This window comes from Athene noctua, chromosome 1, assembly GCF_965140245.1.
Source record: "Athene noctua chromosome 1, bAthNoc1.hap1.1, whole genome shotgun sequence".
In the NCBI taxonomy this organism is placed as follows: Eukaryota; Metazoa; Chordata; class Aves; order Strigiformes; family Strigidae; genus Athene; species Athene noctua.
The window spans coordinates 147,517,685-147,539,694 of NC_134037.1; the positions used below are offsets into that span (position 1 = coordinate 147,517,685).

Below are 22,010 nucleotides of genomic sequence, written 5' to 3' on the forward strand. Positions count from 1 at the left end.
TTAATTCATATCTTGTTAACAGGCATTTGCAGCATAGGGGAAAAAGTCACCATTTACATCATTTCTGCCAGGTGCTTCCTTGTTCCACTTCAAGCTCTCCCCTCTTATTTTGGGAATGAGTTAGTCAGCTACATTTTCTACAACTGCTGTGTTCACAAATACACTGTCATTAAGAGTCTCTTGACAATGAAGAGCTGGGTCACCTCATCTGCATATTGAGGGGACCAAAGCACTTTCACCTAGTTCACATAGCGTATTTTTAACAAAATGAGGAGGAGTCCTGTAAAGGTAGCTGCACAATCTCACTTATCCTTTACAAATTTGATGCATCTGAGAAGAAACAGTGGCAGCTTCAGGCATCTTCCTCCATCTTCACACTGGGTGAGGGAGCTGTACTCTAATTTATGGTGCCAAAGACCAGTAGGGTAGGTACCAATGTTTCACATTCATTATTCCATTTTTAAAATGTGTTTGTTTGGGGTTTTATTAATGATACAAGTGAAGTCTCAAAGTCTGTAGGAAAAGTACACAAGAAGAGAACAGGACTGGATCTGTCTGCTATCATCATCCCAGGTACTTTTACAATAAAAAAAATTTTAAAAGTACACAAGGTCTTTAATAATAAACAGCAATACCTTGTTAATTAGTAGCTTGTCTTCCACATTTGCCTTTCTGGGTACGTTTTTTATAAGTACTGTTTCTAAACCTCCTTGACAAGGATGCAGTCTTTTCTCAGATCTTAACAACTTCTGTTTGCAAGATTAATTTAAATGAAATGCAGCACCATTTCCCCTCTCCATTCAGATTTTTACCGATATGATTTTTATTGACAGTATCTGCCAAGTAGAAAGGCAAACTGTCATTGATGAAGGTAATATTTTTAAGAAGTGGCTATAATTGTAGTAAAGGATGTTGAATTGATTATTCTAGAAACAGATCTATTAGATACAAGAACGGATACAAGATGTATCAAGACTGTACAAGATGCAACATTCCTGACTATGACTTTAATAATAATATGGGGACAGTAATTGTTCTGAATAAGAAATCATTCCAAATTTCTGTTTCCATTCTTCTGCATTTCTGATGAGGGTTGAAACAATTCCTTCAAGTTAGGATGTTATCCATTACAAGCCATGAAAAATAGGAACTTTGCAATTTTGTTTCACACAAGCCCCTGAATAACCAGAAATCATGTGAAAAAGGAAGATGGCTACATTAGACATATGTTAGTGGATTTATGGGGAGAATTTCACATCTGCTGCTGTGATCTATTAACGTGTGTTGAAGAAAGGTAGCAGAATAACACCCTGATTATTGATTAATATGTTTGGTATTGAATTTTCTGAAGTTTTTCAGAAGTTGGATCTAAGCCATGATGTTCAACCCCTTCCGAGAATCTACATATGATTGTTTTGCTGATGATTGCATTACTGTGCACCCTACCACCTCTTCAAGTAAAAGAAGCTTTTCTCCACCAAATGTCTTCTATGATCTCTAGTATTAAAAACAATGTTCCTCATTTACATGACTATGTGACATGTACAAAATATGTAGTCTGGTATGTAAAGCAACAGATTCCTTCCAGAATAATCTGTAAGTAAACCTGAATTTTCATTCTAGTTATTAAATGCATGCATTTATCCATAAAACTGCATGCAGTACCAATGAGGCATCCAAAAAAAAATCTGAATGCTGGTGGTTCTGAAGAAAGCTCTATGCTAGATTCTTCAGAATATTTATTATTTTATGAAGCTGACTAAAGGAGCAATAGGACAAGAACAACATAGAAAAGTCTGCTACAACAGCAAACAACAAAATAAAAATACACACTTTCTCAATCTTTCTCATAAATAATAACATACTGTTTGAGATCTTCTAACAATAACCATGAAATACTGCAAAAAGGCATACCAAAAAGTGAGATAAGGGATATTATGACATACATGTTGCTTTATCATTGAGTGCTCATGAAGAAAATTAGATCCATTCAAGCATTTCAGTTTGGAAGGTTGTCACACACTAATGGCCTATGGTTAGAATACAGAATATAAATCTTCCTATATTTTTGAGCTATTCAGTTGTCCAGGCTGCACATTACCAGTAAAACATGGGTGATTCTACACACACTGCATCACTTATGACAGCAATATGCAGGTCTTAAATTGCAGTGAAGAAATAATTTTCAGAGATGGCCCCTGGAAAATATGAAAACCCCTTCTGGTAGTTATTCTACTTTGCATTTTAAACAAACAAACAAAATGCCTTCCTTCCTTTCTATAATGCCATTTTGAGAAACGAATATAGTTTGCTTCTGTTTGTTTCCTTTTCTGTGAAGCATCTCCAGAGACATTTTAGTAAACCATCAGAAGTTAGCTGACAAATGGAGGCAAGACATTAAGACCAGTGAGTTTTTCAAAACGGTGGGTTTTTTTACTTGCTGCTTCCTTAAAAGAGTTTATTTTTTAAAAAGCTTCTATTTTAAAGAATCCTTGAATGAAATTTTGGTGGTTTAATTTAATCTAAAAGAATATGTTAAGCTTATAAGTTCTTCTTCATTTTAAGAAATTAGTACATCACTATATGCCTCCATAAATAGTCTTTTAGCCTTCTTCTACCAGTGCTAGTATAAAAGCTCTCCTAAATCAAGTCTATTAAAAGAAAGTTAATTTTGACTAACCTTTTATTCAAATGTGAGAGCATTCAGACAGTGAGAGAGCTTCAGCGTAATGGAAAGTCAGTTATATCCAAGCCATAGCATATAAGAAGGAATGATGCAAGAAAAAATTGAAAAGAACAGAGGAAAATGAGTGCAAAGATCTGCTTTAAAGGACAACCAGGTTCTGGAGGACTCTTCAAGCATAACAGGATTTGCCTTCTGAGCAAGAATCTTTGGATTACCAGACCTGAACAACTAAGTAGAGTTCATGTAGAAGAGAAAGGGGGGGAAAAAAAGACCATTGGAGTATACCAGCATAAGATGCCATGGCTAAATGCATTTTTTTGTGGGCAAACGGGATGCAAGTGGTACTGTGATGTTTTGCAACTTGAACACATTAGTTCTTAGAGCAAAGTTCCTGTACAATATCTTAATTAGTCTGGCACACTACTACCACCCACCACTGCCTTGGTTTGCCTTTAGCTTGTAAGCCATACCCAGCATACCGTCAAAATATTATTTCCAAGAGATGTTATACAAAATCAAGAATTCTAGCTCTTTTCCCAAGGTGTAATTATTATTTCAGTTTATTACAGAATTCACCGTACCCTCTTTAGGCTTAAGGACTTTTCTGGTCTCCAACAGGGACTCTTGATTTGCTAACCTTTTTCCAGTCTTTGAATTTTGTAGCCCTTATAGCACTGAACTAATCCAGACAGCTCACATACCCTCCAGGCCCCCACCTCCTAGGATTCTGCCTTTGAGGTCTTCTACAAGTTCTCTTCCCAGTAGGCTTCCTTCTTGACAGCCTGACCCAGAAATTCAGATGCTGCAGTATTTCCCAAGACACTTTGTTGTTAACAAATGTTCCCATGTCATGATCTCTGGATTGATCCTCCTTGAGATGTGAGCTACACAAATTTTGACAAGGCTGAGGTCTAAAACCCAGAAAGGGACAACCTGATAGAGACTCCTAATTGCAATACTGTTATTTCTCCTGGGGAATATCAAGTTAGTGAAGGTGTGTGAACCACCTCTGTTTTACCTGCTCCTCTAAAAAGCTATATATGATCTTCTTTTTTGGCAAGGAGCACTTACCCTGCTGCCCCTGCGGTGTTTGTGAGATGATGAACTGTGCTGGCTGCAAGTTGGTTGTTGGATGCACCAACACAAACTGTTGCAGGTTGAGATTCTGTTGCTGAAGCTGCTGCAAGTGCTGCAAATCCTTAAGGAAACAGGGGAAGGGGGAAAAAAAAAAAAAAAGGAGGAAAAAAAGAAAAAAAGAACAAGGAAAAGAAAGAGCTGTGTGTTAGACATTTAAGTCAGCCATGACTCCCAATGCAACTAGATTTCCTATCAACCAGTTACATTCTAACATTCAGAGATAAAAGTGGATGTCAAGCACAGCAGTCTTTCTACAGAATATCGTTTAGACTGGCAATTTGAATGTCACTGTACTTCATAAAACCAAACAAAAACTGTTTACCAAATAACCCAGCAAAACACCTCCAGCACTGTTCTGCTTTTAACACAAAAAATCATCCATCTCCCTCCTCCCCAAATGCAGAAGTTTTCAAATACTTTACACTTATCAGCACCCAGATTTCTCAGACTTATTTTTTGAGGATGCAACTCTGCTACAAAATTCATTGTTGACAAATCAAGCATATTAGCTGGGAGCTATTTTTGTTTATAACAACAACAATCTGCAATTACCATTCTAATCAGCAACAGGAAAGCAAAAAATTACAGATTCCTAGTTTGCACTCTGGTTGTTCAGGTTGAATTTTGGGAAGTAGCTAACTCAAATAGTAAACAAATACATTTGATTAGTTCTGAAACAAATTACAATAAGCTTAATAGACATGGCTATAATTAAGGGTTAAAAGGAATAACCCAAAACACTGCACTATTGTAGAACCCTACTCTTAGGTATTTAAACCATTCAGAACTATTAATTTTCTATAATTAAATGACTAGTATCAACATAAATGCTAATCTGAGAAACTGAATCATCAAGAAAAATGCTGCACCTTGCTGTTTAGCTGGAGAATGAAAACATAGAGAACCACTTAACAATATTCACCCCAAACTAGCCTTTTTTTATCTTCTCCAAACAGGACAATAACAAGAGTAACCAAAATTTGAAAACTGCAGCACAACGTGAAGCCAGCCGATTTAACAGAGATAATTATGAAAATGATCTATACACATGCAGAATCCTTCCATCTTTCTGAAAAGAAGCTGTTTCAAAATACCTGCCAAGCAGGTGGATAGAAGTCTGAAATACTTCCCACACTTACAACCTCCCATTAACCAAACCAAACCAACCAACTAAACAAAAACTATCCCCAAAACTCTATTTCAGAGAAGTTACTCAAATACCGGGGTACCCGTCTGCAGACAGACACCCTCTTCTGCGTCCAACTGTGTCAGATCTTAACACTGCCAGTTTGCTCCTAAACAGTGCTCAATCTGGCTGCTGAAATGGAGCTGCTCGTTTTAACATACTTCCTAACTCACTTGAGTTAAAGTGAGCCAGACTAACGAAGACCTGCTTCTTAAGGCCAGTAAAGTAGCCCCCACACATTCTGACTGACGCAGGTTATTGAGCACTCACACAAGTTGCTCAGCCAGCAGATGTGATAGGCCATTAGCTGCCAGCAATAGAAATGGTGATGGAATGTCAAGACAGACTGACAAGGATAACTTTTTATTTACACAACACAACCATTTGCAGAATATAGTTATGTGTCTATGACCTCACATTATTTTAAAACTGTTAAGCTAAGACTTAAAAGCTGCAACAATCTCCTACTGGGGAAGAGGGCTGGGAAGTGTCAGTGGGTGGAAGGGAAGACTAGGAAGTTTAAAAAAAAAAAAGAGAGAGAGAAAAAGAGTCCATTGATTTATGATAATACAGACATGCATTATAAGAAAACAACTACTTAACCTGCATCACAAAGACACTGAACATCAATCACTTAGGCAACTTGGTCATGTTAAGTCAAAAGCATGCAATGTAATAATATGGTAGACAAACACCAGATGGATTGACCAAGCAATGCTCTTTTAGAAAGAAGATTTCATAAGAGAATGGTAAATTTTTTAAAAGTGCCCCCAGCATATGAGTGTTTAAAAGTTGATAGCAGTGTTTGCTTTCAGAAAATTTAAGAAGTACTGCAGCCATTCCTACGAAATCGAAGCCAATTTCCTTCCTAAAAAAGAGAGATACAGCTGCTCCAGTTTTCCCCAGGAACTCCACATTTCTTCTGACTTTGTATCATAAAGCTACATTGCTACTAAAAAGTCTTACTTCTTGAGCCCAACATAACACGGACCTTCACTCATTTTTTCATTGATTTTCAGTGCTCTACTGGTTACCTTTGCAGATTGAGCAGACCCTCCAGCACAGAGGGGCTCATACTGAATTACATGCAAGGACTAGATGCAGAGGAAGAAACAGAAAGAGTAGGGCAGGCTAAGGCTGTGAATGCTGGGTGGAAGAAAAAGAAATTAAGAAAGAGTGAAGAATGAAAATAGAAGTGGATTAAAGAAAAAGTAGAAACACAAAGGAAGAGTTGGGAAGATATTTTTGAAGGAAAAAGTGTGGACAGAAAAAAAACCCCGATAGACTGAGGACCTCCCCCACCAAAAGCAAATAAATGAACACACACACCCCGCCCCTACAGATGACCAAGTATATCTCAGCTGATTCAAAGAAGCACCACAGGAGATGGAGTTACATACAAGAAAGAATACAAAGAAACCGTGGCAGTGTATTTGTAAGATCAAAGGAGGAGAGCTTTTTGTTTAAGACTATAGTATTCATAACACAGGGTACCCAGCTAAGACATGACAGCTCTTATCATCAGGCTCTTACACTTTAATATGAGAAAACTGTTTTTAAATTGAGGCCTCAGGGATAACTGGTATAAGCAATCTTATTCTGTGCATCTGCCTTGGTAAGTGGTATGTTGGCTGAGTCTTGTTTAAATACAGAAATATAATTCTGTACAGCAGAATGGAAACAATACCTCCAAGGCTAATCACTCTTAAATAGCCCTACCATCCTCTCAAATTCATCTGAAATCCAACTTTATTTCTACCTTGGGAAAATTTTATTATTTAGTTAATTGTAGCACTACAATAAATCTCCCAATAGCCACCATGCAAACAACCCTGACACTGTTTTCTTGTGGGTTTTGGTTGTTTGGTTTTTTTTTTTTCCTCAGTGGTAAAATCTGTATACTAGCACAAGCACATAGAACGAGATAGAAAAACATGCATGTCTTCTAGTGCTGCCTAACAATTTAGAAAGATCAAAACAATTCAACTCCTACCTTGGCAGAATAATCTACCATGTGCCGCATTTTGATGTGAGGAAGTTTTTTGGTTAAAAAAAAAAGTCATCTGAAGTACTAAATTCAATGCCACTATCTCTAGTTACAACTTCAGTACAAACTTCAGCATCTCTGTCATTTTGAGGTTTACACCATATAAACACTGATCATGGATCGTGAAAACAAGTAAAGTTCACAAAGAACTCCAAAAATTGCTACAACTGTTTAGTGACAATTTAGCATCAGCCCAGCAGTAGCCCTAACATCTTACCAGACTGCTGCAGCAGATACCTTACATTAACTGCAGTGCACATTAAAGAAGTCATGCTTGCGCAATTAGTTAATTAAAATAAATATGGTAATCTCCCTGCTGCAGCGACCTGCCAGTTAATCAATTATTCAAAAATCATCAATTAAAACAAACATTCAGCTATTTGTGTAATCAGCTATATGTTTACAATAGCAATGCAAACAAAGCTTAGCACTGTTTATAAATCATTGTCAAGATGGATCAAAAACATGGTGTTATCCACCTACAAACCTAGATGGTAGAAGTTTTCCATAAAGTATCTCAAACTCTAACACCTGCACAAATTATGCCCTGCACTTTCTTCATAAGTAGCTAACAAGATTCAACCAAGCTACATTTATGCATCAAAATAACCTATCCTAAAATAAATTGTGAAGTAAAGCATTTAAGTAATTAGGAATGCCAAAAAACAATTGAAACTAATTTACTCCCCTTGTGCTACAAATACACATTATATGGTGGCAACTACATGATCACATGCTATTTTTCATAGAGCCTTTGGCTCATTCACGCACACAAACCAGACAATGCTCACTTCAGAAGCTCTTATTTGACAGCATATGTCTGATCTTTTCAACTCTTCTCAAACACTTCTCTGAAGATTTTGCAAGTTCTGGAGAAAAACCCAGTACTAAATTAATAATTGTAAATGCTTCACACATTTTCATAGCTTCCCACTGAACAGGAAGAGTGGGATTAGCAACATCTCATGCATGCAAAATAATGCCTTCAAAAGCATGCACTAATTTGGTGGCATATTTGACAAATGCAAAACCAGAAAGTTCAAGGTACAGATTTTATTAATATGAAATTTTAATGCTCTGCACTTCAGTAAAGCAGACCTTGCTATCCTAAGATGCACACCTAGGAGACAAGAGGCACAGCACACACCTCTGCATCAGTTACATTTAGGTTAAGAGACTCCCATAATATCAAATGGGAACTCTGTGACAGATGTATGGAGGATGTTAGAAGCTAACTATCATATTTCTTGACAAGGACATTTCCCATTCTGTCTGTATTATTGGCTACAGACAGACAAAGGCTTAACAAAATTAAGAGATGGTCTTGTGAGTTACGAGTTTCCTTGAATGCTACATTCTTAAGTCATCTTTAGAACATGACAGCGACATGACAGCGACGTGGGATCCTTTGCTAAAACAAGTATTAATATCTGATCACATGACTTGTCGCAGTACTCCGTGTGAGGGGTCTGCGGGCAACATCAGTACTGGCCTCTGTAAGGATAGCCAGAGCAGTCACAACTTTCAGACCAACACCACAGACATTTGACGCTTCAGGTGACAAAAAACGATGGCAGAACCAAGCTTTCAGCTAGTGGACTAGCAAAATAAAGGAATAGTAGCTTTCACCAATGGACTTCACAGATAATTGCAACATTTCAATTCTTTTACCTCATCAGCCCTCATCTTCACTTTTTAGACACCTCAACCCAGTTGAATGCAAGTGAAAATAGTCTGAATAGAAAGCATCAGACAGTCTTAAAGAAGCAACTCTCTAAGCAGCAGCAACTCTGGAGATTACATATCCAGTGTATTTTGCACAGCTAGACTAATCAAGCTGAAATATTACATACTGAGAACCTTAATCTATGGAAAGATGGACTTCAGCATCACCAACACCGTCACCTACTAGTAGTATTCAAGATGCCTACACTATACATTCAGTTATCCTCATCCAGAAGTCTAAGAAGTTTCCGCACTACATATGCTAAGTGTTGAGTCAGTGGTGCTGCACTCTCCACACTGAACTAAGCCAATCCTGGAAGACCCAGGAGGATCTTTGCTGCTCCTAGTAAGCAGAACTTCCTTGGCAAGCAGTTCTTCAGAATTAAGAATTAATAGGTCTTTAGCAGTAGACCATAAAACTGGCCAGATTCCAACACCAGACTCATTCTGGCAAGTTCTTTAGACACATGAGTGCCCCTTCTTTGACACTGAACTCTGAGCATTAAGCACCAAGCCAAAATAGCACACAAATGTGTCAAGTCAAACTGCCTTTCTTTAGCTCTATCATTTTGCTGTTTAGATCTAACAAGCATCCTTCATGACACACAGGTATCCCTTCACATCCACACAGGTCTCAACAAGCGTATTTTCTATGGGCATCTTTCTATACTCCTTTTTCTCCTTTCTCTAACTACAAGGAAGAAAATTCAGAAAATACAGCATCTGCTCAGATTCTGGAACAAACTCAGAAGCCCAGTGGAACTGATGAGCAGCTGGTATGCCTTCTTTGCTAAAACTATCGATTTCAACCTCATTCAGCTAAGGATGCATGAGGAAAGACTAACAGTACTCAAGACTCCAGAAACTCACTGAATAAGGAATAAATATTGAGTGATGCAATTAGTCAAACCTCTTCATTCTCCACCCTCTCAAGCCTCAAGGCTCACCTGTGCAATCTGTATTGGCTGAGATAGAGGGATCTGCGTCATCGGCGTTGCAGCAGAGGCCGAGATGGTGGCACCAGCAGCGCTGTGCTGCTGACTGGCTGAATGCTGCACTGCAGCCGCCAGCAACTGTGCCTGCGCCTGTTGTAGCAATAACTGTTGCTGGGCTGGCGTCAACGTGAGCTATAAATAATTAGAAAACACAGCCATTAATAATGGAAAGAGCCACTTCAGCTACAAAGTCATTAGCTAGCTCATTACTAGTTATATCAACCAGACATTCCTAGAACTATTGCTATAGTTCAGCCATATACTGGCCAATGACTCTGGCCTTAAGTAAGGACAGCTGGCTACCCAACACAGTGTACAAACCAACCTACCACAGACCTGACATAAACCAAACCGCACAAACGCAAACATTGGCACTTACTCGAACTTAACAGCACCTAACTCTACTCCTAAGTTTTCTTTACAACTCTACAGGGAGGTTCAGGAAAAAGGTAATTAAGTAGCAAGCAAAAGAAAAGAATCAGTATTGCCAGGATTTGAAAGGAAATTTACACCCAGCAGAACAGAAAGTGATTAGCCAGATGAATGAGAAGCAGGAATGCTGGCTATGGCTACTGAACAAACTGATAACACCCCAGCTGCTTCACATTAGCATGAATCCCTGCCATATTCCATCATTTCCATTATGCCCTAAGATATAAGTAAAGAACATGAGCTCCATTTGTTTCTCTCCAAGTCTCCCCATCTGCTTTTTTTTTTTAAATAGAATAGAGTTGGCAAGTTTACATCCCTTCTCCTTCCCAAACACACATTATCTCTGTGAAACAGGTGGCAGCAGTCTCTCCTTTACATGTAAATGACTCTTGATGCCCATATTTACTACAGTCCATATCTGCACAGGCCTGGAGTTTTGGATGTTTCACTACTGCAGACAATCATAAATTAAAACAAACCAGTATTTTTTGAGAATGAGAAAAATAGTAAAATATGCTCAGTTTTAATAGCGTATTAAAACAGTCTCACTTTTAAAACTTTCAAATGCAATTAACCAAAAACTAAATAGGATGTTTATTTACACACTAGCATACAAGAAGATTTAACAATTGAATATGAAATTAAGACATCGCTTCATTCAAGTGCAGAGATGATCTAACCTAGTACTTCAAATCATAAATACACTGTTGGAGCAACTGCCCTAAATTCCTTATTAACACACAAACTCTTGAAACTGCAAAGCTGATTACGTGGAAGGAAACACTTTAACCAAACCAGTCCATTCACAAAACTTGCTCTTTTTTTTAAATTACTGAAAGCATTTACAACAATTCAGAAATGCCAGTAATCCTAAAACAACAGTTATTCCATAATTACTCCCAAAGCCTTGCAATTAAAAAATCAAAATTGGTAGCTTAAAACATAAGGGTTCCATAGGCTTAAGGCAAGCACTACTATAGTTACTTTAAAAGAAATGTGTTTGAGAAGAGGAAGAATTAGTGTCAGCAGTTCCCACCATTTTTGTTCTTCACCCAGCTATCTGATAAGATTTAGTCTCATGCTCCCATGCCTCATTTTCATCTTGAAAAAAAAAAATTCCGCTTTGACATCAGTGACTTTCTTACTTCTACAGGCACCGGGTTTTACTTTCATTGCAGAGTAAGACGGATACTGAGAACAGAGGGTAATTTTTTTTTTTTTTTTTTTTTTTTTGGAAGCAGATACTTTGTAACAAAAAAACAAAGATTAAAGTCTGCTTTTTTATAGGAAGGTATTTTCTGTCCCCTCTTTCACTCAAGTTTCTTCCTATGTTAAAGGAAATTACAATAACCTCCACTGACAGTTCTATGGGGACTGCTGTAGATACTGCCATCATTTGCTGGACAGGAGGCTTACTGCAGTATACTTGGGTAAATCTTACCCCAGTGATCTGTCCTCCGGCCAGCATGAGCTGGGTCTGGGGTATGGCCGCCTGCACTGAAGGCTGCTGGGAAGGCTGGCTTGGCTGCTGAGAGTCCCCAGATTCTTCATTAGATTTAGACTAGTCAAAAAAAGATACAACTCTTTATAGTGTAAAACAGATGTTAATGTATAACACTGCTATCTCAACACTGCACAATAAAAATCTTTCATCTGCATACAAAAAGCCCTTGGGTTTATTTTAAGAGTGTGTTTAAGCAATGGCTCTATGTGCCCACCATCTCAGTCACGATTGCTCAAACATGTCTGTAGGTAATGCAGTTTAAACAAAACAAAAAGACTCTCAGGTCTTTTGTAACTCTTTGACGTTATTTTCAAGTCTCATTTCATTTTATGCAATGCAACTGAAGCTGACACTACCTTTCACCATAAAGAAAGAAAAGGTTGTTAAAATTATTCATTGCCTAAAATCCTGAACAATGGAATGAGGGAAAGGAGATTGTGTTTCCATTTTCTATATCTGCATCCTGCACCTCTAAGTCATTGTAGTGACTGGTTTGAGAACTGGTTTGAGAAATTCTCACAGGTCTATCTACCTACAGCAAAATACATAATATCTACAGTGCTTTTAAATAATGAAAGTTTAGCATTTTTTAATTGAATGTTGCTTTATTTTAAAATAATTTTTTGTGTGTTTTGTCTTTTGGGGTTTTTTAAACAGAAGAAATTGTGAAGACACGAGAGAGGAAATGCAAGTGCATGAAGAGAGGGAGAGAGTTTTATGATAATTAAAACTGGTTATGCAGAACATTAAAATTCTGCATAGATTTGCATATTTTCCACCACCTGTTTTGGGGACTGCAGAGCAGGCTAATTAACATAAAGGCTCTGATTAATTCTGCCAGTCATTGAGCGATAATTACAGCACAGGACTGTAAACATTCTGCACTGGAGATACAGCCTGTTTGCCAACATCTCTCTCAGGGATGGAAGTTTACCATGGCAACCAAGGCAATTTTCTGCCTCCTTCCTCTTAGAAAGGAAGGTCACTATACCTCCTCTTCTTTCCAAATTGTTATTATGTATAAGTGGGTCCACATTCTATTGCATTTCATGTAATGCACTACCTACATTCTTTAATAACAGGCAATACTGAAACCAGTTTTCAATAAAACTGCATCCCTTGCCCCTTAATATAGTACCAAGAGGAAGTGACACATTAACTGATACACTGAAGTGTTCAGCATCATAAAAAAGTTTGAAAGCTTTGTTGTCTCACGTACATTATTAAACAATTACTCTGACTTATTTTGAAATCACTATGTGTTATTTACGCAAGCAATCTACACTAGCCACATTACGCAGTTAATGTTACATTATACTCCTATATTCAGCTACCAGATATAAGGACAAATTGCAAAGTAGTACTCGCTATGTTTAAAGTAAGTGAATAAATGGAAGAACATGAAATATTCCTGGAGTTTTATAGTTTTCGTGATACAGCACCTGACTGAAATTCCGTATAAAATTACAATCACTGCATGTTTTAAACAACTCCAGTTTCTGAATGCTTACAATCCTGAACCTGATTTACAGTTGTAAAGCTATTATTTCCTCATACCTCACTTCCAAGACCAGTCAGAATGAAAAAACAGAATAACATATCATAGCTTAAAATCTATCTCTAATGGGACCATAATGCTGTTTGGAATGAGAGAAGGACAAGCAGCAGCAGGAGATTGTCTTTACCTGTACATTTAAGGACTGAGCAGCAGCCTGTAAACTTGTTCCAGCGAGCTGGACCTACAATACAGTTCAAAAAATTGAAATGAAATAATGTAGAATCCACAGAAAACTATAACAATGTAAAAAGAACAACCTCCCCACCCTCATCCCAACAAAAACTCCCCCAAGAACTATGCATGCCCCTTTAACACCTGAATCAGTGAAATAGGGGTTGTGCTCCAGACTTTAAAAAGTCTGTCTCTTCCACAGTGTTCTTTGTCTACCTCTTGCTGAACATATTCTTGCCTAGAGATCTAGATATTATCATGAAATTGAGTTGAAACAGAGCATTTGGGTGTGGACAGGCTAACTATTCCTATTCCTGTTAAAAAAATCCAGTCTTCAGGGGAGGGCATTAAGTTCTACTCATCACCATCCTTCTAATATTTCACAATGGATGCTACCCCAAATATGTACGCTGCATTCACCTGCTTCCTTATACAACAGAGGAGCAATCACCTGCATAGCACAAAACCCACAGCATAAACACTCTTCCACAAATCAACCCATTCAAGTATTTGCAGTCCTCAGCCACTGAAAAGAAGGTCTCAATACAGAGGACTGGAGACACTTCACAAAGGCTGTATTGATTCAGGTATACTCAAAACTTGAATTCAATATTTGTGATTAACAGGTTCAAGGAAGTTCTTGTGGGTTAGCAGTGAAGAAAAACTGATCCTTCAGAAAAAGATTTTTCAAGAGTGTTACTTTATCTGTAATAAGGATTTTCTCTGTAAAATAAATGCTAAATTTTCATTTACTGAATGTACTGAAAACCATTTTTATCAGTCTCACCTTGTTTCTACCACTACTCAAAGGAATGCTATGTAATTAATTACCAACACTTTCAAAGGTCAGAGTTACAGCCTGTAGTGAATTCCATGTTCGGAAACCACTGCTCATTTGAAAAAACAGGCAACACGTAAGGATACAATAAAGCAAAGCAAAATGTAGCACTCTTGCCTCTATAAAAAGATGTCCCCACATAATATACATCACAAATGAGAGTCCACATATCTGCAAGCACAGGAAGGAGTCTATTAATTTAAATTGCAGTACATGAAATTAATAACTGAATATTCAAGCAGGCAACCCTTAAGTGTCACCTTGGAAATATTTCCTACTGCTCTAGATGAAGGTACTAGACTTACTAAGCATGTTCTACATCTAGGCAAACACTCCCAGAAAAGCTCCTCCTCATCACAAGCCAAATGTAGTTTAACAGTTGATGTAATGTGAGCTTTTAACATGAATTAACAGCAGAGAACAACCTAAACGATAATAGGTTTCCATCAAAAAAATATACTCCGAAATACTACTTTAAAAATTACATAATAATAAAAAACCCACATAAGTGACTACAACCATATCTCATTCAGGTACAGCCAGCATATTCCTGAAAATCTCTTTGAATGAAATTTGGACACCCCTTCCACCACACAACAAACATTTTCTAATTAGAAACTCAACTGCTCCTGAACAGTTCTGAACTCCTTACCTACAACCTAACATTCTGTATTAGTCTGGAGGAAAGCACTGTGTGTTAAGGCTGAATAACACCCCACTAACAGCAGCCACACTAGAAGAGGACAGTTTGACAATAGATTCCCACACACCTGCAGATGCATGAAAGAATAGCTGAGATTTTCCTTTGAACTAGAGTTTCAAGAAATGAATCACACTTTATCAAACATGAAGTTACAAAGATCCTGACAACTGTTTAAATAAATACATTTCCAAAGCATGATAAAGCACTGTGCTAAATATAATAACTGTCCTGGATCAATCTGTATAACAAAAGGAAGACTAAAACAAACACACAAAATTCTGCAGAACAGCTGTATCTGTCTTCCTGTTAAACACATACTAACAACCCATGAAAATTAGTCAGCCTCTCTCCATATAAAGGCAGCCTGCAACAGCCTATTGGTTCAGCAAATTCAAACACGGGCACTCCCTAGGTCCTGTATAACCCAATCTGCTAGGAAAATTGTAATTATGTGACAAGACGTGTGGAATGTTCCATACAATAAAATGGTAGTTCAGAGCTCTTAAAAGAGGGCATAAAAGCTTCAGCACGTCAATTATACCACAATAACTGTGCAACCTGAGACCTGAAACACTCAAGGTCAGCCAATTAGGTACAGTATTTTAAAGTTTAAACTTGGTGCTGAGGAAGGGAAAGAAATTAGGACATTTGTTTTCATACATCAAGTGCTAACAGATAAAAAAAACTACAAAAAAAATGCCCCTTATACTTCTCTTCACCTAGGGATGCCCCATTTTGCTTCAGCCTACATCTGAAGTTCAGCTTTGATTCCCTAAACACAGCAGCAGCAGAAGAGGGATAGTAGTAGAAGCCTTAATACAACCTGACAAACAGGTCCTTGAAATAACTTTAAAAAAATAATCACAAACCAAATATGCTTAGTAAGTACGATCACTTTGTATTTCTAGTTAATGTGTAAGAGATTGAAACACTGAAGCGTAGTGCTTCTGGTTTCTTAACTAGGTAGTGACAGTTTCAGAACCTTGGCAACTGTTGGGCCAATACAATTCTTTACCAAAAAGATTAAATTTTACTCTGCCTTTCAATTTGGTATTTCCAGTAAGGTTTAAAAACAAACAAACAAAAAAAACCATGCCCAACCCCACCAGGCATTCTCAAGTGTCCAGAAAGGGGCTTTCTAGTTCCCCCCAATAGGTCTCACCCTATCTTGATGTATTCTGCAGCCTAATGCACTGCAGTGAGTGCCACAATAAGAACTTCTTCCCACCCAAGCTATTTAAGCATGTGGTCTACCCATGTTCTTTTACATGGCTATCCATCATTCACAAAGAGAGAACACAGAACATACAAGAGCAGCTGCACTCATACCTGCTCAAGTCTCCCCTACTTTGAAAAGGGTCTTCCCTTACCTGATGAAGGTGCCCAAAGAAGGCCTGGGCCTGGGCTGTAGAGATTGCTCCTCCGACAGGCACAGGCTGCTTTTGAAAGTCCAGGCCATTTGTTTGCGTGCCTGGAGAAAGAGAGGTATTAAGAACTATTAAGTTATTACTTTTATGAAATGGAATTAGAATTAATATTACTAAGTCACCTGCTATTCTCTCAATACTATGTACTAGAAAAATACTCTGACAGTAACAAGAATTAACATTTTTTACTGAAAGGCAGGGTGGGGAAGCAGTGTCACTTCCAGACTTCAGTAATATAGCATCTGTCAGCTGAACAAAATCAACATTATATTTTCTTTAGCTTCTGTCATCTTACCTACTCTACCACGGTTTGAGAACCAAATGAGTGCATCCTGCTACAGTTAAACTGTGTTTCCATTCTCCATGCACTCTCTACCCAACAGCTGATAACTATCTTCAAGTTCAGCAAGTGGCAAGAACAAGGCTCATATAAAGTCACCTTTCATTAAAGACAGGTAAAATAATACTTGGCAAAGCCAGAAGTACCATATATATATATAGCAGTAATGGGCCACAGTTTTTACTCTTTGGATAAAAGATACCTCCACATTTCCATTAATATTTGTGCAGAGCTCTCATTACATGAGATAACTGCCTGGGCTTACTTTTGCTCTCACCCACTTTTATATAACTAAAACCTGATTATTTTCCTACATTTTTGTTGTCTTAAAACAGCTCAGAAGACATGAAAACAAACTATCCCCAAATAATCTGGTTGTCAGAAGGGTGGGGGGGAAACACACCCTGAATGTTTTTTCCACAAGAAACTACCACAGAATTCTCTTCTGCCAAGAGGAACTGCACCTACAAACTTTTAAGAATCATTCTGTGGGGAGATGATAAAATCAACATTAGAGATTATCAACAACTGGTTTCGTATGTTGGGTATTACTACTTACAAGAAGGGAGACTCTGGGTGTATCGGGCTGCACGAAATTTTTGGAACACATGATGCAATCTTAAAAACTGCGTGACTGAAATGAAGTAAAACCAGCTTTAGACTTGAAAGTTTACTCTTCATGACAATCAGATTTTGCTTAGTGCCTGTGGACAGGTGTTCAACTAGTTCCTGCTGCAAAATTCCTTGCATCATCTACATTTTTCACCATAAAAATCTAGGCTATCTACTAAGCAAAAGAGACTCACAGTCGTTAAACAATAGGGGTTTGCTATTCCTTAGAAACATCTGCAAAAGCAAGCGGGCGTAAAGTTTTATTAGTAAAATACACTATCCAGTATTTTATATTTCTATTTTGACCTACAAACAGCTTACGAGGAAAAATTTCCAAAGATGAAGTCGCTGTTCAATTAAATATAGATACAACATAGACAGACAAGCTTTCTAGCAGCCATGTAAGGTATACCTAATGTGGCCCTTTGATGCATCTTTGGTGGAGGTGCTGTGGGGGAAGAGTTGGGCTAGTCTCAAATTCTAATTATATGCTTTGGGTCAGGGTTTACAAGACTTAAGGGACATACATGCAGCCAAAGGTTGACAGGCATTTTAAAAATACTAAAATTTTAAACTATGTAAAATGATTTTGCTTTAATGAGGCTAAAATTCCAATCCAAAGTGAATGGAAGGACTATCACTGGTCTGAATTGATCCTGAATGAATGCAACTTGGTTGCATTTCTCCAAATGAAGGTAGATAAGAAGAACTGCTGCAAAGAGCTAGAAGAATCTCACCTATGTTTATTCTTCCCAGTAAACTGCAGAATTCTCTCAATGTAGAAAGCCAAAGGTAGTGGGAAGATGATTTGGGTAAATATATAAAAACAATTCCTGACAAACAGCTATTGTCATTCAAAGGAAACAATCTACCACCTCCTCATTTAAGCAGATACTCTGAATCAGTGTTCAACCTGTGGTCAGGGACCACTAAGTAGGAAAAAAAAATATAGGTAAGAAAACCTACTGTAAGGCACATATTCCTCATTCCAAATGGAAAACTTGCAGGGGTAAAAAAAAAAATTATCCACTTTTGAGAGCTCGAAGCCTCACCTTAAATATATAGGTGAAGCTGTTCTAGTTAACTGCCTTCCAAAAAGAACCTCAAATCATGGTATCATATTGAAAGAGCACCACTGTGCATGTGTGCAGAAGAAATGCTCCAGTTAGCACTTCTGCTGACTCTTAATATGGAAATTTGAAACAAGCCTCCTAGGGCTGATGGTTTTGAACAAAGCAAGTTGCAAGACTGAGCTTAAAATCTCCATGGGTCTCAAAACACAGTTTAGACAGGTACTGAGAGAAAACATTTTCTTTAAACTCAACCTTGAAAGACTTCAACTCCCTCCCCTACATCTCCCAAAACCAAACTGGGAGCAAAAAACTTCAAAAGACACCTGTTCACTCTGGGTTCTACTTGCATCTTAAGCTTTCTTTGCTGTTTGGAAGAGTTCCTTCCCCTTTGCATGCAGCCTTAGTTTTGGAAAGAATGCTACCCAGGTTGGTTGCCATTTATGGCAGGATGCCTATGTCTCTTGAACAGCAGGGAAAATGAACTTTGAGTCCAGCATACGAGAGGCCTTGCTCTTAAGGTGCTCATGAGGATGTGACATCACTCCTGTGGAATCAAAAAAACTGATAAGGAGACTGGAAAATGGAGTTGTCAGAAGCAGAAGGTCAGCACATGAAGGGACCAGAAAGTCACTGCTGCTCAGTAAGAGTTTAAATGCAAAAACCCCTAGTGATTAGTAGACATGGTAGATGCAATGACAGGTATTGTGATTTTAACAGTGTCAAGTATTGATGTCTTTTCCATCTCCATCCCAGCTCCCATAACTGCTAGAGCTGATCTAACAGCTCAACAACACCAAACAAGAGGGGTCTTTTTCTCCCCTCTATCTCCCATCTTCTCTTTCTTCTTGGTTCCAGCTACATCGTCCCTGTCCTGCCCCTTCTGCTAGTTCATGGACACAGCAGTAAGCCAATCCACCTTTCTGAGTAGAAAACTGTTCATGTAAACTGTTCCCTTTTTCTTTCAGTGAAGTTAGTTTTCTACCAGTTATGTAAGATGAATTAACTGACTTTAGGGCCCAGCAAGCAGGAGATAATGCAAAGCAGGGGAGGTCAGATACATGGTAGTAGGGAAATGGCCTCCCCTGCTCCCAGAAAGTTGTTAAGACTGAATCAAGCTGGAGGATGAAATTTCAAACTTGTAGCCCAAGACCAGTGCAACTTCAGCATGTTTAAATTCTGGCATAAATTCAGTCATGTGTTTAGCTGTTTCACAGAGTTGGTTTGGATGAGGATTCAATACAAAATGCGATTAATTTTCAGCCAAATCAAATCTTTGAGCCACCTCACTCAATGCCATTCCAGGGAAAGGAACAGAATGCTAACTACCAGGACATCCTGAACATGGATTAGTTTATGCTGCCTTGAAATTGTACCTGCAGAAGGTAAAGGCATAATAAAATGGAGCAGGCAAGGTAACGCTGCAGCTGAAGTCAGCAGAAGAACATACTCTCAAAATTCTAGAGCATAATCAGCCAGCCGACTTTAGTCTAAGTTTATAAACTGCATAAGAAAGGAAGAGGAGCGAAGGACGACAGGTCTGCAGAGATGTAGTGTAAGGTGCAATAAAGGACTCAGGAAGGGAAGGCAAAGGAGGAGAAAGAAGATTTCAAAACTAACTTGAGTGGGTATCTATACTGTGCTCTGAGACATCTGCCAGCACCAGCAGTATATTTCCCCATCCCCCCTCGCCCGCCTCTCTCTTTCTGTGTGCATGCATTGAGAGAGACATCCCCAATACTCAGAAATTGTTGATTCCTTGTCCACATTACTAATAAGAAGTTTAGCACTGATATTTGCCCAGAATTTTAGCAGTTAAAATATTTCATGGTCCCGCTCTTACTCTCCTATAGACTTTCTTCTTATGGAAACTGGAAAATCAATCTCTGGAAACGAAGCAATGCAAACAAGAATCCTCAGAATCCTTCCAAATACTACACTTACAAACATTTTTTTGCTGCTATGTCAATGCATGTCATAACACTACAGTTTTGCTAGACATTATAACCTTGGCTTTCATAGTACGGCATTCATACAGCTTTTTAAAAATAATATGCATTAAACAAAAAAAAAAGTTGAGCCGTTTTGAAAAAATTTTATGCTGTAACCTATAAAAGGAAACCAAAAGGGCTATCCATTCACTGTAAGACTTATCTCTTTTTTTTTTTTTCACTTGTCTCTTTTTTCCAGTAGATACTAAGTAGACAGTCCACCACAACTGAAGGTTGGAAAAGGTTGGTATAATTCTGCAATACTGATGACCAGTTTGATCAGTTGACGCTCTTGTGAAAACAGTCATCCAACAACTCTTGTACTCATAAAAACATTTTTGTTGTTTTTAGTTCCTCCGAAATACAGCTTTTTCAGATGTTTAAAAGGACAGTTATTGCAAAAATTTTACAGTTAAAATCTGTTTCAGGCATTTTGCTGTGACCAACGTTTTCAGGGGACTTTACTGCATTCCCTAAATAGTCAGAGTTAGAAATACAAAACCCTAATTTGTTTACTTCCATAAAACTTAGGTGCTAGGTCAGAGAACTACTGATGTTAAGTCATCTTTAGCAGTGGCAAGCATATTGCTTTTTCCTGAGAACCGTAGCTCTGCCAAATGTAAATTCCATGCTCTACAGTAATTTCTCTTACAATTTTCAAGCTGTATCAGCTTACTACAGTTCAAAACAGAAATGACCCAAACATACATCCACCGAGGTTCAAAAGACTGACTAGTAGTGCTTACACAGCATACAAGTGATTTACAAATGTCACTGGAAAACAACAGTTACAAAAATAAGAACTGGGTGTTTATAAAAGTCACCTTCTTGCATTTTGCTTCAGAGCCTATGCTTCTCAGACAAGGCACTTCCAGGTCCTTTGCATCCAAGCTGAAAGTTGACTTGTCTTCCCTAAGTATGCACAGAGCCCAGAACCATAATCTAAGTACCGTGCTCAGTAGCCTAAAATTACATTCCATGAGTATTCCTGTCAGGGTTCAACATCTGCCAGTTGACTAATGCAGCTGATGCTTGAGCCAGCAAAGAATGTCACAAATGCCATTAATCACTACGTCCAATGGTTTATAAGCACTATATTTAAAAACAAAACAATGACTGCAGAAAAAAGGGTCCTCAAAAATGCTAGAATATTTTAGCTTGCATAATTTAAAAAGTCAGAAAACAGAAGTGAAAGGAATGACTAAGAACACTTAAATTACAGAAGGAACATTTTCAAAAGGTCCAAACACCCGTGAGAATCAATCTGTTGTTACTAACCTTAGTATCAGAGTATAAAAAAATATAGAAGTTGTACCCCTTTCTGTGATGAAAGCACCTATGTACAGCTTTACAATCCATCGATTTCTTTCTATCATGACCACTACCTTCACACTAATAAAGTATTTGCCTAGGAACACAGACCATAGAATCATAGAATACGAGGTTGGAAGGAACCTCAAGGATCATCTGTTTCAACCTTTCTTGGCAAAAGCACAGTCTAGACAAGATGGCCCAGCACCCTGTCCAGCTGAATCTTAGAAGTGTCCAATGTTGGGGAAGCCACAATACTCTTGTGATAATGGACTAC

The 22,010-nt window shown here is 38.0% G+C and overlaps 1 protein-coding gene across 3 annotated transcripts in view; it reads right to left on the reverse strand.

Moving 5' to 3' along the window:
- POU2F1 (POU class 2 homeobox 1) overlaps positions 1 to 22,010 on the reverse strand; it is a 108,328-nt gene that overhangs the window by 21,224 nt on the left and 65,094 nt on the right. For 2 of the 3 annotated variants that reach the window (XM_074900216.1, XM_074900207.1), the window contains exons 3-7: positions 16,353 to 16,453; positions 13,398 to 13,451; positions 11,650 to 11,769; positions 9,729 to 9,908; positions 3,758 to 3,884 (exon numbers count right to left, since the gene is read on the reverse strand). In XM_074900216.1, the coding sequence (XP_074756317.1) occupies positions 3,758 to 3,884; positions 9,729 to 9,908; positions 11,650 to 11,769; positions 13,398 to 13,451; positions 16,353 to 16,453 (582 nt within the window). The remainder of the gene's footprint in view (positions 1 to 3,757; positions 3,885 to 9,728; positions 9,909 to 11,649; positions 11,770 to 13,397; positions 13,452 to 16,352; positions 16,454 to 22,010) is intronic. The other variant, XM_074900225.1, reaches the window with a different exon arrangement.